The 17,779-nt window shown below is 45.4% G+C and overlaps 1 protein-coding gene across 1 annotated transcript in view; it reads right to left on the reverse strand.

The window, feature by feature from the left end:
- The window catches only part of ABCC4 (ATP binding cassette subfamily C member 4), a 259,478-nt gene that overhangs the window by 34,242 nt on the left and 207,457 nt on the right, over positions 1-17,779 (reverse strand). Inside the window, exons 25-26 of the mRNA XM_039245707.1 lie at positions 16,886-17,077; positions 8,334-8,489 (exon numbers count right to left, since the gene is read on the reverse strand). Of these exons, the coding sequence (XP_039101638.1) occupies positions 8,334-8,489; positions 16,886-17,077 (348 nt within the window). The remainder of the gene's footprint in view (positions 1-8,333; positions 8,490-16,885; positions 17,078-17,779) is intronic.

Here is a 17,779-nt window from a genome sequence, read left to right on the forward strand (position 1 = left end):
GGAGGAACCACAATTCAACCCAATACAGTGACCTTTTCCCCATTATCTACTGCAATACTTATTTTATCTTTTTATTATTTCAATTTTTGGCTCGATTTCATATGCAAAGCTTCATAAAAGAAAATTTCTACTGTCCAAAAAAAAAAAAAAAAGTCTCCCTTAAAACCACCAAATTCAGGACCAAAGACTGAACAACCATTTAAGCAACGGTAAGAGTCCTTGTCAGGGGAACAGCCATCATTCTATTTGGGATTTTAAATTCTTCATTCATCCTACTTCAGAAATTCCTCATATTCTACTTTATGTGACTCTTTGTAATTAGCAGCTCAAGGAGTCTGGCAAGGCCCATGTGTCTCTGCCTCCAGCTGATCCTCTGAGGTTTACTGAAACGATGGAGCCAGATGGCGGAGGGCTGCTACCCAACCTTCCTCACGTCCTGATGCTCTGCCCCGTCGGGCCAGGCTCTGCACCATGGGCCCTATCCGCTCTGGGGCCCAAGCTGAGAGACTCGGAGGGCTGGTGTCTAAGGAGATAAAGGGGCGGAAAGAGAGCAGGCTAAGGAATGGGCTTCAAGCCCAGTGAGAGAAGTGGGAGGTGCTCTCTGCTAGTAAGAATCACGAGAATGTCGAGGTCTCCATGACCTGTTGGCCTGTCCCAGCGCAAACGCACGTGCGGTACAAGTGTAGGATAAAGTGCCCGCCTGGCTTTTAAAGGACACTCCACGGAGGTGTTACCTAAGCTCATCTATAAAAAAACAACTGCCTTGTTTTGAAAAGATGGACCTTTCTTCCTTTGTGAAATGCTGAAAGGGCCCCGCATCTGCCTGTCTGGGAGCCACAGTTTTGTGCTTCCACAGGACAGGCACAGCAGCACACGTTTAACGTTCAATCGCCTATTCCGTTAATGGAAAGGCTCCCTCTCATCACCCTCCTCACCTTTCTCTCTTTGGGAAAGTTCCTGAAATGGACCAATCTCTCCAAAGACCGGGGCACTAATGTGGGATTTGCTGCAGAAATTGGGAGTTGCTCGCTCTGACACTGAGCCTGCAGCGTCATACTGAGCTCTAGCCAGGACCTCAGCTACCTATAGGCCTTAAGGAGGCCCTGCTAATTATCGGCAAGTCACTGCTAACATAAATAGAAAAAAGTGACGTTTTCAGCATTTCCCACTGCAAGAAGGGTCCCCACTTAAATCCGTACAGTTAATCTGAAGGGATACAGGAGGCAACTGATCATGTTTAGTTAGCAGTTATTAGAAGAAAATAGTTTAGTAAATTGGAAATTTTTCTGTTACGATATGCCGAATACGTATTTCACAGTGAGCACAATTTCGATCAAAACTTGAATGAACAGAATGATTTATGAAAACATTAACTGAATGAAGCTGCCTTTTTCTTTAAAACCAGCAGGCAATTTGCTAACAGTGCTTGCTTTAGAATGCCTGTGAGTTCTATGCATGCTGCTCGTTTTGGTTTCTATCCATTCCACTTTCATCCACTTGCCAAGTAAGAAACCACTATATTATATCTTCAAAAGGTGATAAAAGTACTCACAAGAGATACATACTGCAAGAGCAGATAAGGGTCAACTTAATTATCATTTCTGATAGATACTATTATTTAAAGTACCCACCTCAAAGCCATGAAGTTAATAAACTAATCTTACAATGAGGAAGTGTTGTAACAAAATGTTTGCAGGCATAACATCTCAGTGCAGAGATTTACTGCAGGACATATAACCTTCATGTAAACATATATGCTAAATATATGAGCCTCAGTGCATTTTTTTCTGAAGGTACACAACTAAACCTCATTTAGTAAGAGTTAGCTGGCATGGTGAAGTTAGGGAAGCCAATGTTCTTGCTCGGGCTAATATGTTAACTGAAACAGTAGTAGTATCAAGCCTGTTTTGTTTTGTTTTTTATCAGTTTAAAGTTGACTTTTTTTTTTTTTAATCACTTGTGCCATGTCCAGTAAATTTTTTTCCTGTACAAACATACCACAAGTTCAGATCAGCCATGGGACCCAAAAATGGCCATGTCTGGATCAAAGCATTTAGCGTAGTAAACCGAGAATCCCTCAACACAACGGGGAGACTGAGAACCACAGCCTCGTTAGCCCTTTTGCTCATGCTGCTGGAAGACAAACGTCGCTTTATCCTAGAAAGAAACCCTACCCACTAACCTTCAGGAGCTTATAACGACACCAGTCCAAGACAAAACCCATACAAGTGGTTACAAACCAGGCAAAGAAAGCACAACACTCCCTCCAGCCCCCAGCCAGGGAGCCACCTCTACTAAACTACGTCCTCCAGAGTGGCTGCCCGGTCCGCGCGTCACAAGAGCTACATTTTCATTTCTGAGCTGAGGACCTTTATTAAGGGCAGCTCATCTCCCAGTTGCAAGAATGAGACAATCACCTGAAGTAGCTTTAAATCTTGGTTTTCCTTTTTTTTTTTCTCCCTTGTTTTAAATCCTGTAGCCTCTGAATGAACTGATCGTCATCCATATTCAGAAGAAAAGAACATTGTTTGCCAACAAAGGAAAAAGAATTTAAGTCGTGTAAAGTCTTCTTTCAAAACAGAAAGGTCAGGGGCTCCGGGAAGCAGTTCCATGGGCTTTAATGAAGACTTCAGTTGTCAGAAACAAAAGGCTGACTCCATTAGGCTAGAATCCAGTTGTATTTCTTTACCAGTAACAGCATACCCACCTCTTCTCTCTCTGAGTTTTGTTCTCAACAAGGGCAAAAAAACAGAGGAAAGAAAACCAGGTAATAGCGCAGAAGTCTTAAAGAGACAGCCCTAGTTAGCCTTTCCCAACCTACAGAGAGTAACCCAGGGAATGGAAAAACCAAAAGAGCAGAGCGGAGTCCTTAAAAAATACCTAGGTTTTACTTTGATTTTTAAAAGTCTATTAAATATAAAAACTGAATCTGTTTAATCATGATAAAGATGATAGGTGATGATCTGTGCCTACCCTTGGGGTACGATCGTAAATAATGAATTTGCATGGAATCACTTTTCAACTGAAAACATTTTCTTGGTGCCAAAAGGAAAGGGGCCTGAGATGTAGAGAATCCATCCAAAAAAGTTTTGAAATCCATTTTTCCAGATCCTTTCAGATAAGAAAGTTAATTCCCTAAATCGCATCTTGCTATTCTCTCTGAGGAACGTGTTTAACTCTTTTGGGTCGTGAGCGCAAAGGACGCATCCATTTCGGCTACCCATTCCGTTTGGAAAATTATTTAGAAAGTACTTTCATTTTTTGCTTCCTCCAGAAACTGTACAAATCCGAGGAATGCATTCTTACAGTGTTTGTTTCTGAAAACACCCTGCGGGACTGGTCGCCCAAGTCCCCATGGCTCCCCTGGCTCCCGTTCCCACGACGGCCCCGGCTGCTATCGCACCTCTCCCACTTCTGGGCTCTCATGGCGATGGCGTGGTCAGCAGCGACAGAGGGGCTGGAGGGGCGGGGCCGCCACGGGGGCTCACGGCTGCGGCCAGGATCACAGCAGGCACAGGGCCAGGGAACAGGGTGCAGACCTGCCTCACCTAAACCCCAACTCCAAATGACAGGCCTTCGTTCTGCTTTGCAGAGACTGCTCCAAACTCTCTAGTTCCCTAAACCAGCGTGTTGAGATACAAGGACACGGTTTCCTAGTCGTTCTGGGGGAAGAGGGGTGGAAGTTGTCTGCACTACAGACAGGTCACTCTAAGGGCCAGGCCAACAGCCATTCCCACCTCTGCAGCCGGTGACACTGTAAAGAGAAAGGGCTCTTAGCTCTGCCAAGGTAAGGTTTCAAGTATCTTCTCCTGATGCTAGCCCATGACATCTAAGTGAATTAACCCTTTTTCCTAGATTGTATTTCAGTGCTGAGTGTACCCAAAGTGACAGTACCCAGCAGCCTTTGTGTCCTCACTGGAAACCAGGGCTAACCCTGCAGGGCTGCTATGAGAATCAGGACCCCACGGAGGTATGGGGCTGACATGTGGCAGAAGCCCAGCCACACAGGGGACGGTGAGGGACAGTGGTTTTCTAACTGCAGGTGCAGCCAGTGGAGGCACAAAACTGCCTCGTGACCATCATGTTGTCCTTTCTGTGACTCGAACAGAATGGATATCACAAAAAGGAGAGTGCAGCGCACTAAGGGTGATCGTGTTTTGTGGGGTGTCTGTGTGTGTGCACACGCGTGTGCCTGCGGAATGGTGACACACAGCAGTCACACGGCAGACTGTGCTCACACTGTGCTCTGGGTCCTGGGGGAGCGGTTAGCTGCTCGAGAGTCTCCCGGGTGTAAACAGAATCCCGGCTCCAGCTCGTACCCGTCAAGTGGATTCAATCTGTAAATGGGTCAGCTAGAGATAACCACACAATTGTGAGGATGAAAGTGGAGACAGTGGGGAAAGAGGCTAGAAGAGCGAAGGATTCCACCAATATCAGGAGTGAGTCCCACTTGTGTGGCCTGTCCGGGATTACAAGCACAGGAGCAACGGAAACGAGACCCCCTGCCTCCGGGAGAGCCAGAAAATGGCCAGGCTCGTTGGGGGAGTGGAGAGAGGCGGCAGGGGCTCCCGGGGCACCGCACAGTATTGGTGGGGTCCAGAGCGGTGGTCAGAACGGGGGGGGTGGTGGGGCAGAAAACAAAGTGAGGTTCTCTTGTTCCTTGTGAGAAAAATGCTGATAGGCTTCTGTTACACTTTACCCTCAAATTCCTATTGTGCACACTTTTATTTCACTCTTATTTATAGAAATAACTTGGTTTGTGTGATAAGCAATAGATGTAAAGGAAATCACCAAGGACCACAAAAACATAAAGAGAAATTAAACAGCAAAGTCCTTCCAGAACCTGTTACTACTTTTATGTAACTAACAAGAATACCCAAAAGGCTAGTGCCCTGAGCCTTAGTAATAATAGTTACTATTTCCCAAGGGTTCCTAGGAACAAGGCATTGGGCCACAGACATTTTCTCATCGGGCTAAATCTTCATGACAAATCTGTGAAGCGGCAGTTACTAGACCTGCTTTAAGGACGAGGATGCTGGAGCCTGGAGACCAAGTGATGTCATTGGGTCACACACTCAAGACACTGGGCCGGAATAAAAATGTGGGTCATGTTAACATTTGGTCAACACTCTCGAAGATTCTATCCTGGCTGCCTCCTGGAAGATTTCCTGGGACCCTTTACACATTGCACGTTCTCTCTAGACTCTCTTTAATCAACCAACATTGCCCCGTAGAGACAAAAGCACACAAAGTGAAAAAAGAAAGCTTGTGTGTTTACAATGGTTGGTGATTATTATCTCCATGGGTACAAAGCTTAGCCCTGTTTTGTAAGCATGCTCTCCGGAGTATGCACCGGGAACAGGCTCCCAAGTAGGGTGGGAAGTTATGGAAGAGAACCAAAACCTGGTGGTGATGTCAAGGTGTACTTAGTCTTTGCTCAGATGTGCTTCCAAAACATTTCTGGCAGAGCCTAGAATCATCCAACGTTATTTCTTTATTTATACAGTTCTTTTATGTACACAAGCATACAACCATTTCTTATTAAGAAGCATTAAAAATAACGCAGGACGTGTTCCTAGGTCCTTTTATCCAAGGACATGAAAGCACTTTACAGACACGCCCAATGTTTCTGTTCAGTAATCTCATTTGGCCCATTTCAGAGACAGGTACAACCAAACTACAAAACTTGGGAATTTCAACTCCTTTACTTTCTACTGCAGTCATGAAGTCATGAATCTAACAGCCAGAGGCTATCTTTAAATACAGGGATCGAATGTGCTGCAAATTTCTTTCCATTTTTCCTGAAAGAGATAGCTTTAAAAAAAATGGTTTTTTTTTCCTAATGGCTAAAATAGGTGTAGAGGATGAAGAGGTGACTGATGCAAAAAAGGTGACTAGATGGTAACAAGATGTACTGTGAGGACCATTTCATAATGTATACAAATTTCATAATGTATATAAATAATACTCACTGTGTTATACACCTGAATCTAAGGCTGTATGTCAATTGTTCTTCAACTATTTACAAGAAAAAAAAAGGAAAAAGAAAAGCACAGAAGCATCAGGGATAGGAGAGCAATTAAAATTTTTTTAAGTTGTGGTAAAATACACATAACACAAAATTTACCACCTTAATCATTTAAAATATTTTTAAAAATGTTTTGTTTATTTCTGAGAGAGAGAGAGAGAGAGAGCGTGAGCAGGGGATGGACAGAGAGAGAGGAGACACAGAATCCGAAGACAGGCTCCAGGCTCTGAGCTAGCTGTCAGCACAGAGGCCGACGCGGGGCTTGAACCCAGGAACCGTGAGATCGTGACCTGAGCCAAAGTCAGAGGCTTAACTAACTGGGCCACCCAGGTGCCCCACCTTAATCATTTTTAAGCAACCAGTTCAGTGGTATTAAAATGCAATCACGTCATTTTGTAGCCATCACCACCGTCCATCTCCACAATTTTTTATAATTCCAAACTCTGTACCTTTTAAACACTAACTCTCCATCCCTTCCCCCACCCCTGGTGACCCCATTCTACTTCCTGTCTCCGGGACACTGACCGCTTAGGTAACTCATGTGTGTGGAGCCACACAATATTTGTCCTTTTGTGACTGGCTTATTTCACTCAGCATTATGTCAAAGTTCATCTATGCCGCAACTCATGTCAGAGTTTCCTTCCCTTTTCAGGCCAAATAACAGTCCACTGTGTGAACACACCACACTTTATCCATTCACCTACCTGAGGACATCTGGAACGCTTCCACATTTTTGCTCTTGTGAATACTACTACTATGAATATGGGTGTACAAATATCTCTTAGAATTTGTTTTTGATTATTTTGGCTCCAAATTCAGAAGTGGAACTGCTAATACGATAAGATAATTGTATATTTTTATATGTGATTCTGTTTTTATATTTTTAAGGAAACTCTGTTCTCTTTTCCATGGTGGCCGCCATTTTACATTCCCACAAGCAATGAACAAAGGTTCAAATTCTCCCACAAACTTCTCAGCAATTGGTGTTTTTTTTCTTCCTTCCTTCCCTCCCTCCTTCCTTCTTCTTTCTTTCTTCCTTTCTTCCCTCTTTCTTTCTGTCTCTCTTTCTTTTTTAAAGTAATCTCTATATCCAAGGTGGATTAAGAGTCACATGCTCTGCTGAGCCAGCCAGGCACCCAGTGTTTTCCTTTTTATTGATAGTAGTGGCTCTATTGGGGGTGAAATGGCATCTCATTGTGGTTCTGAAAGGGATATCCTGATTAAAAACAATTTTTTAAATGTTTATTTGAGACAGAGAGCAAGAGAGAGTGAAAGTGCATGTATGTGCGTGAAGGAGGGGCAGAGAGAGAGGGAGACACAGAATCTGAAGCAGGCTCCAGGCTCTGAGCTGTTAGCACAGAGCCCGAGGCAGGGCTCGAACCTGCTGACTGCAAGATCATGACCTGAGCTGAAGTTGAACACTCAACTGACTAAGCCACCCAGGCTCACAATACCTTCTGAATTTTTACTGAAACTGAATTGAAGAACCACAAGGAATAAAAGGAGCTTCTGCGCATAAACCAATCTCTAGAATGTTTCCTGAAAGTCACACTTCTATTAAGAAGCAGAATAAGGAAGTCCAGAAAGAGATGGTCAACTGCACCCTCCATCCTCATGGCAGCCAGGGCCTGGGTGTGGAGAAGCACTCCACAGGCCCTGACCCAGTCCTCACAGTGGCTTTAGGAGATGCCTTTCATGGGAGAGAAACCCGAGGTCCTGAGAGATGGGATTCCTTGTCCTCTATTCTTCTCACTATTCTCCACTTCCTGGTTACAATCATTTACTAATGACTAGATTCTAAGTCTCCCAAAAGCATCCATATACACGGTAATTCTTAAAGACCAGCAGTTTCACAGAAAGCCCCCCCTGGAGACAATTACCTTTGAAAAGTGACATTTCCTATAGCAAAATTCTATCATTAAAACATTTAAAATCTATGTTTCCCTACAGAAGCCTCTCAAGTGCTAAACCAACCACTCATCATTTTCTCTTCAAAATTATGTGGTTATCAGTGGATAACTCTGTGGTACCTGGGAAAGTTAGAGTCCAGAGACTTCTCTGAGTAAGTTATTAAATCAGACACACACACACACATACACGTGTGTGTGTGTGTGTGTGTGCAGAAAAACAAAACCTGGTATCCAATGAAAATACTTGCTGTTAAAAATATGCTCTGTTGGGGCAAAAGGATCAACTCTTCAACTTTTTTCTTAAAAAAAAAAAAAAAAAAGGCAATAAAATTAAGAACAACTAAACTTAGGTTCCCTTATAAAAAGAACCTAGGAGGATGCTCTGATTTGTATACCTGAGGTATGATGGACATTTTCTTCCTTAAGTCGTGGAGTCCAATTTCAGTTGTCAAGATCTTATCAATCCAAATTTTACCTTCTGGTTCTGACAATCTAAAAAGGGCTGCGATGAGGGAACTTTTTCCAGCTCCTGTTCTTCCCACAATGCCAACCTGCAAAGAGATCCAGGAAGGATTAAGAAGTAACAAAACACAATATATTAGGAAAAGCTCTGGTTGCTGAGGGCGGGTTAAGGAAGTTCTCTGTTGAATGCAGTCCAAAAGAGTTTCTCAACTTTGGCACTGTTGACGTTTCGGGCTAGATAATCCTTTGTTGTAGAGAGCTGTCCTGTACATTGTAAAATGTCTGTCACTATGCCTGCGCTCTACCTACCAGGTACCAAAAGCACCCCCCAAATCGTGGCAACTGAAAATGTCAGACATTAACAAATGTCCCTTGTGTCCCTTGGGTGGGTGGGGGAAACTGCCTCTGGTTGAGATCCACTGGTCTGAAGAAAAGTTAAAAATAACACAATCAGTTTACCAGCAATGAAAGCACAGCAATCTACTAAGTGGTTGATAAGTAAGTTTTAAAAGAGTTTTATGCCTAGTGTCTGGGTATTTTGAACCTTGAGAATTTCTTGGATAATTTTATAGAGATGTCAATAAGTCAGAAGCATTATATGTAAACAAGTAATCATTTTCCCAGAATTCTATCACATAAGAGGTGATATTAATTATTCTTTGGTAGAACAACCAAATCATTTCTGACTGTTAAATACCTGATTACATTCTGTCTCAAAAGGAAACATCTTAACAGTTTCAAATGCAAGTCTCAGTGTCTTCAAAAACAGTAGCCAGTAGCTGAAATACCCATAATGAGATCATCATCATCATCAACAACAACACAAATAACATTTGCTATTTATATGGGGCCTTTTCATCTGAGCAGTTCAAACAGAGTTTTACAAAGTAATTAATACTCACAATTACCCCCTTGGGAAAGATACGTGTCCAGTATCAGTCTGGTTATTAGAACCAAAGCACAGGAAAATTAAATGCACTGACAATAAGATCAAAGAATCAATATAAAGTAGGTAAAATGCCGGTCAGGAACGAAACTGTATTGTACAAAACTGGTTTTCAACTGTGTGCATTTAAACCTATATGCAGAAACTGGCTTGCTCTTTTTTTTTTTTTTTAAACGTAAGAGCTTGCCCAAGTTCAAATTCCCTGGTGGGAGCTTCCCAAGAGATGGCATCATCTCATCTAGGTATCTGGAATCAATGAAGGGCACAGGACATGTTTCCAATCATTTGTAAAATTTTAAAACTCACACCTTTCAATGGAGAAGAACTTTCTGAGCACTGATTCTATGCTGGGAACTTTACCTATTATCTCATTTGAATACTTGCCAAGTTTTAAAGCTTAATTTGTACAATCACTGATGGAATTTCAAGAAAGGGCCCTCCTTTCATAGAGATAAATGTAAGGAAAGTGGCTTCACCTCATCTTATAATCTTTATAGCCATTTGTACCTTATGGTAGGTCCTCCTTTATATTTCACAGATGGGTCATTCTCTGCACATGAGTGCGTCTTAGTACGCTAGTATCGACACACATGGCTTCTGTGTGCTTCTGTGTATTTCTCCGTGTTCTCAGATATAAATCAGCACGCGCCAAAATACGGGCAAGAACCGTGTCTCTGAGAACGTGCGGATGTTTCCGCGCTGCTATCACAACTGAAAGTGACCTATCTGTGCAAACTGTAACATATGAAGACTTTCGGTAAAGGGCTGGGATATGATGGGTGGGTGGCGGGGGTGGGGAGGCACGCAGAGGCCCGCCCACAATCACAGGTCTGTGATCTCTACACTCAAGAGAGCATAAAAACAAAAAGGCAATTCAAAGAAAACCTGGTTTTGGCTACTCCCCTCTACTGTTCAGTCATCAAAGCCATAGCCTCCATCTTTCACAGTTCACCAAGGCGCTATATCGATTTCCCATGGAGAATACACCAGTATCAGTTAGTTTACCTTCTCAACACCAAAGAAATACTTCAAGATACTCTTATTTTAGCTGATCTGCAACTATCTCCATGTTTTCCCAACTAGGCTGAGGCTGGTTCCTAACAACCAGACCAGCACATTAGACATTTGTACCTGGATTTCACCTTCCAGAGCAAATTCAACATGACTAACACAACTTCCCACTCAAAACGGCTGCTTTTTCCGACTTCCCCATTTTAATCTCATAACTTTTTTCCTGGGCTCATGGGCTCAGCACATTCGTCTTACTTTCAGCTTTCTCCTAGTCCACATTGGTATCAGGCCCTGAAGATGCTACTTCTACAATGTTTTATGACTCTGTCCCTCATCTGAGTGCAAGGCTGTGTTACTTTGATTGACTGGTTGGTTGATTCATTGATTTTTTGAGAGAGAGAGAGTGTATGTGTGCACATGAGCGGGGGAGAGGGGCAGATGGAGAGGAGGAGAATCTAAACAAGGCTCCAGGAGCCGATGTGGGGCTCGATCTGAGGACCTTGGGATCATGACCTGAGGCTGAAATCAAGAGCCGGACACTCAACTGACGGAGCCACTACACCGCTGCATTACCTTTTAAAAAACAAAACTCTTTTCTTGACCATAATCAGTGCAAATGAATGTAGAAACTTAATACTAGCGATAAGCCTAGCACTTTGACTTAAAACCATTCTTTAGAGGATATATTTTCTTTCTGGACTTAAGGGTATGCATGTGTTAAGATACAAGCTCATATATTTACCCAAAGTAAGATTAATATGAACATACTGTAGTAATCTGTTTTCACTTAATATTTCAAGAAAATAGTTTAATGGCCATATAATATTACCATACATGCAATCATTTATTTAAAAAACCCTCTATTTGGGGACATTCGGGCTGTGTCCAATATTTTGCTATTATAAGTAACTGGGTTAAATATCCTTGAAGCCAAATCTCTGAAAACAGCCCTAATTACTTCCTTAAGATAAACCCTCAGGTGTGGAACTGCTGAGAATCAGGTATAAACACTTTCAAAGGAGGCTGGTAAGGACTGCCAAATTACCCTCCAGAAATAGGACACCACAGTCTTGACTCCCACCTGTTTCCCCTGCGCATTTGCCCACCTGGGTGGGACAGCTTCATTTTCATCGACACCAGTCTGGTTCCACAAAGCAGACTCACTCTCCCCATTACGACTTGCTGGGGGAACTGGGTGCCTATTGGCTCCCTCACTCCCGCTTCTTCCCACTCTGGGTCACGGGTGCTCACCTCTCAGAATGAGGACAGCTTCCTGCCTGTCACACCATCACAGGAAGTCCCTTCTATGGAAGTGTCCCGACGGGCTCTCCAACCTTAACCTCCATGAGTCCGCTCCCTTGGGGTGACCAGGAAGGTCGTGATGATTGAACGTGAGAGTGTGTGCTACACGCCTGGTAATTCATAGCCTTGAACGCTCTCCATGCGGGTCAGTGCTCCCACCACCCCGAATGCTCCTCCCATGCCTTTCCACCTGCTGAGCGCCTGCCAAGTCTACCTCCAATGCCCAATTCCTCGGAAATGTTCTCCCTGCTCCTTCCTGTGGGCTTCTCCCACCCAGGAGAGGTAGGTCATCTTTTTCTAAATTTCGATAAAAACTGACTGCCTTCTAGCTTATTTAGTAGCCATTTTTATACAACCTTCTTTCTTCTTCTGGGATCTGAAACAGATTCAGTTTTGTATTATTTGTATTACGCGTGGTGTCCTGTGCCAAATGGGCGTTTTGTACAGGATAGAGGCGTTTAATCAGGATGGAGAAATTTATGGAAAGTCCATTGCCACACTGTTGAGGTACAGGATTAGCTGGACAGAGCAGACAGTCATGGCAAACAGATCGGATAAGCATCAATACGCATGCAAATGGCCATGCCCCCATTTTCAGGCGCAGACAACAAGTTATGCACCAGAACTGGTTATGGCTATTCTACACGATCGTTGTCTGAGCATTTGTTTTGTGCTGGCCTTGGTGCTGGGTGTCTCATCTGGTTGGAGTGCACAACCCTAGAAGACCGATTACTTTCATTTTGCAAAAGAGAAGATGGAGGCTTAGTAAGATTAATTAGCCTGCCCGAAATCATAGAGTCCAAAAGGGGCAGGACTGACTCAAACCCAGGCTGCCTGCCCCTTGTCCGTTCTGCTGATGGCCTCCTTACCACGTGGATGGCCTGGTACCTCATTACCAGCCTCTGCCTGGCTAGAAAACGTGGGGAGAGGTGTGGCTGCCATCAAGGAACTGGCTTCCCCCCACAGAGCCTATCGCCTGTGGATACAGGGGGATATACTGGGGGGGGGGTGGGTGGGACCAAAGAGCCCACAGCTCTGAGCAAAGAGGTGGCACCTGCGGCCAGCAGGGCTGGCGGTCAACACGGAGAACAGGCATCTACAGCTGGAGTGAGGAGAGGCACATGGGGCACCCGGCAAACAGGCCAGACAGATCTACTGCCCTGCTTGGGGCAGTGAGGCCAATTTTTCATCCCATCGGGTGTGAAAGGGCCTCAGGTACATCGCTAAACCGGGCTGTCTCCGACTCAAGGCAGGGGCAGGGCCCAGCCTGGTGCAGTCCCGTGAGTCCCCGTAGAAGGGTGTGCGGGGAAGCCACACAGGAATGTTGTTTGTGAGGCAGCCAGACTCTACTGAAAACACAAGTGTGTGCATAAACCTGGAGTCACACAGAATTAAATGCTAATGTAAATTCATGACTGGCAGAATAGAAAAGTAAATAAATTAGCAGGGTGATAGCATAGAACTTTCTAGAGTGTCATGCTCAGTCACAGGGGGTGGGATAATTCATGAGCCCAATTTCAAACTGTCAAAAGATATTTCCTAGAAATCATGAGTTAGAGTCGCCCAGGGCTGCCTATGGGAGAGAGGACTTTAATGGGACGGGGGCTTATTCAAAGGCAATTCAGGGACAGCAGGGCTGGGTGGGCCCAAGAGTCCACGTTTCTAAGATGCTCCCAGTGACGCAGACACCACAGGCTGGGCAGCAAGGAATTTGGAAGTCAGCAGGGTAAGGGAGGCAAGCTGGAGTGAGGGGAGGGGTTCTTGACAAAATACTATGTAAAAATGGAGAAAATGTAAGAAACTAATATTTTTGCACATTATAGCAAGGTCTGGTACACATCTGTGAAAATGTATTATCCACGTAATAGCTCTGAGCAAGAAAAAAAAATAACAAACCAAAACCAATCTACCTCTAGAGCTGGAAAATGCTTTAAAATGGCCCAGTACTCTTTAAAATGATCAAATCAACCACAAAATCATCTAAATGAAAAATGCATCCAGTGTTTCGAACCTTACCAGGATGCCTAGGGTGCTATTTACCTCATTTTGGCTCTTTATTTTTACTTGCTGTTTCTTCCATGAATTAGAAAACTGCTTGGTACCTATTATGTTTTCCTGTTTACTATTACTCTGGGGAATCTGGACCGCGAGGAAAAAGCTGGAAGAATAAAGCACTGCTTCTGCTGTGTCAGCACATTCCCACAACGCCGTGCCCACGAGAGCCTCTCCTGATCAAGTGCAACACTAAAGGATGGGGGCGGTGGTGTTCCCAAATAACGGCTGGGGTGGGTGGGCAGGAGGAGACCTGGAACCTCCCCGGGGCAGTGAAGTCACTTCAGGACTCTGCAGCCTGGATATGATCGCCTGTGACATACACGGAGCGGGACACTGTCAGTGGATCAAGGCACAAAAGTCATGGCCGTTATTAGAACTATCTCCAAATTCAAGCCCCACCCCCAACAGTTTAGAATCTCAGATGATCCTATGATTTGGGGGTTTTAAGACTGAAAAATACAAACCTGTCATATTTCTAAGTTGTACTACACAGCTTCTTAGGCAATTCATAATTTATGGCTTCAAGGGAAATTAAGATGCATGCAAATAAACAGAGTTACATTTAGAACATGCAATCTGATGGACATGCTGCCTGTGAGGAAGCCACCATCCCTGACGCTGTTCCCAGGGACAGAGCTTCATCAAGATCTACAGTTAACGTCTTCCCGACCCAGCAGCCCTCTCCTTCCTCTGGACCTGCAACGGGGCCGGAAATAAGCAGGAGTCGGCTTTTGCCATGTGATTTACTAAAGCTGCTCCCTGGGCATCGAGTTCAACATGGATTCTTCCATGTGGCGAGGGTACGATCATTACATTATGGCTACAGTCTGCTAACAGATCTGTGGTAGAAAGAGCTTGAAAGAACAGTTCTTCAGGGCGCCTGGGTGGCTTAGTCGGTTAAGAGTCCGACTTTGGCTCAGGTCATGATCTTGTGGTTCGTGGGTTCGAGCCCCGTGTCAGGTTCTATGCTGGCAGCTCAGAGCCTGGAGCCTGCTTCAGATTCTGTGTCTCCCTCTCTCTCTGCCCTTCCCCCGCTCGTGTTCTGTCTCTCTCTGTCTCAAAAATAAATAAAGTATACAAAAAAAAAAGAAAGAAAGAGCAGTTCTTCAAGTATTTAACACACATAGGTAATGCGTTGTTGACAGGAGCCGTCCAGGAAGGACGTACATTTTGATACTGGCTGAGTCACATCTGAACACTCCTCTCTCACTGTCCTGGCCAGCAGACCCTCGGCACACACTGTGTGCCCCACAGGATGCCATTTTCTGGGGGAACAAAATTGAAAGCAGGGTGCTCCCTGACCTTGAGCAGCCTCAGGGTACCGAGAGACACAGGCCCCCAGTGCCAAAGCAGGCTGCGAGTGGCACCTTTTAGGTTTTAATTTTTATTTTTAATTTTATGTTTTCATAGTGGTACAATGCATGTAACATAAAATTTACCAACTCAACCATTTCTTAGGTGTACATTTCAGTGGTGTTATGTAAGCTCACACTGTCACGCAACCAACTTCCGGGATTCTTCTTGCCTTGCAGGACCCAAACTCCGTCCCCATGAAACACTCACTTCCCATTCACTGCCCCTGAGGCCCCGGCACCCGGCTCTCCACCCTTTGTGTCTACAGATGGGAGCAGGCTAGGGACTGCGTGTCAGGGAAGCAACACGGGCTCTGTCCTGCTTTGTCCTCAAGCTGATTTCATTTAGCAAAGAACGTCCTCGACGTTCTTCCTGTGTCAGAATCTGCTTCCTTGTTAAGGCCGCGATGCCCCATGTGTGGATGGACCACATGTGCTTATCCACCCATCCACAATGAACAACTCGTGTTGTTCTACTTCGGGTGTTCCTAGTGCTGCTAGAAACACAGGCATGCCTTCCACGCGATCTTCAGGGGTGTCTGGGTGGCTCAGCTGGTTGAGCATCCGACTCTTTGTTTCAGCTCGAGTCATGATCTCACGGTTTCGGAGTTCGAGCCCTGTATCAGGCTTCGTGCTGACAATGCAGAGCCTGCTTGGGATTCTCGGTCTCCCTCTCTCTCTGCCCCTCCCCTGTTCACATGTGCTCTCTCTCAAAATAAAGTACATTTTTTTTAAATGTATGTAAGGTGCCGTGGAAGAATTAAGGGTCTCACAGAGGCAGAAGCATTACAGTTGACTGAAATGAGGACACTTTCACCGGCCAAGTGACAGAAGGGAAAGGCCTCCTGAGGCAGGGGGCCAGCGTGTGCATGCTGGGGACAGAGCCCAGGGTGCAATGGGAAAGCCTCCACAGTACTCGTGGGGAGCACTGTGCAGGTTCGGAGTGGAGGCGGGAGAGGCGGTGGGGAAAGAGCTTCTTACAGCCTTGTCTATTCTGGTTTCACAGTTTCTTCAAGAGCCTGATGTGATCTGGGATGAGGGACCCAAGGGTCACTGCTGGCAGACTTAGACACTGGCAAGTCTGGGTCACACACCTCTCAGTGGTCTTCCCCGCGTATCATCCCCTGTCCCCTTGGGTTTCCTTTCATCGACTTCGAGTGAGTCTCTGAGCCCTCTACTGCCTCCCGCTGGGGCCCTCGCTCTGGAGCCCTGGCTGGGTCACAGATTCCAGACTCTTCTCTGGTGGCTGAGAGCTGGCCTGCAGCCCCAGCTCCAGTGGACCTGGGCCTCCATATGGCCCCAGGAGCAGCTTGCCTGGGCTGGACGCTCTCGGGGGCCCCGTAAGGGTCAGATCCGTGTGTCAGAAAGAAGCACCATACGGGGGGAAGGACAGCGGGGTATGGTTATAGGAGAGCAAGTGGAGAAAGGGACAGGCACGGAGGGCTGTAAACAGAGACTGCCACAGGGAGGAAGGGGAGGATGTGAGAAATACAAAGATGTAAGAATAGACGGGAACCAGAAACTGAAGTGTGAGTGGTGAGGAGCTCCCAAGCCTCAAGCGTGAAGAATCAGACTTCAGACAGTGGCCTGGGTCAGCACACCAAGCAGCCTGCGGCGGCTCGCAACACAGCGAAAAGTAACGCTGGCGTCGCCGTTCCATGGTCAGCTTCCAAGAAAGATTTACCAGTGACGTCATCCGATCTAATTTACACTCAGAGAGACACAGGAGCCCCCTGACGCATAACCAGAAAGCCCACAGGCGGGTGCAGTGTTAAATCCGTAACGGAAACTGTAAAGAGGTAAGACGATTTAAACGAACCTTCTCCTGTGGTTTAATGAGCGCTGTCACGTGCTTCAACACCAGGGGCCCGTCTAAACTGTACGTGAAGTTAACATTATCAAAGACAATCATGCCTTCTTGGGGCCAGGTTGGCGGAGGGCGTTTCTGACATTCCCAAGGGGCTTCTTTCTCCAGGTCTGTATATTCAATCACCCTTTCTACTGAAATCATCTGAAAGACACGGGACATCACATAGGTTAGGAATGGCGGCTCTCACCCACGTTACGAGACTGTAAAATGAAATGTTCTTCTTTGATACTAGCCGGTTAAAGGTATCTCAGGTGTCAAAGTCCCCAAAGGAGGCGTCGGATGAGGACCGATGTAATTTACACACCTGTTCATAGTCGTGGAACACTTTCACCTATGGCTACTTCCTTCAGCATTACAGTAAAACTACGAGAATTAGAGAAGTAAATGCTGAGGTTTTATTTTTCCACTTTTCACACCTGAACCAAAAAACCAAGGATTTTGTCAAAGAAAGGAACACTTGTGGCCAGCTATCTGCAACCTTGCTACAGAAGAGCCATCTGTTTTAGGGGAGCTGAACTGGATAAGTCATCAAAAAAAACTTTTTTAAGAGAGAGAAAGCACAAGCTGGGAGAGTGAGACAGGATATTAAGTAGAATATTAAGTGGGGCTCTATCCCATGACCCCGGGATCATGACCTGAGCCGAAATCAAGAATTGGACGCTCAACCGAGCCACCCAGACACCCCTAAAATGAGACCCCTAAAATGAGACACCTGGGTGGCTCAGTCAGTTGAGTGTTTGACTCTTGATTTCGGCTCAGGTCATGATCTCGCAGTTTGTGAGTTCAAGCCCAGTGTCAGGCTCTGGGCTGCCAGTGCAGAGCCTACTTGGGATTCTCTCACTC

This window comes from Hyaena hyaena, unplaced genomic scaffold, assembly GCF_003009895.1.
Source record: "Hyaena hyaena isolate Hyena2069 unplaced genomic scaffold, ASM300989v1 scaffold_263, whole genome shotgun sequence".
NCBI classification, from domain to species: Eukaryota; Metazoa; Chordata; class Mammalia; order Carnivora; family Hyaenidae; genus Hyaena; species Hyaena hyaena.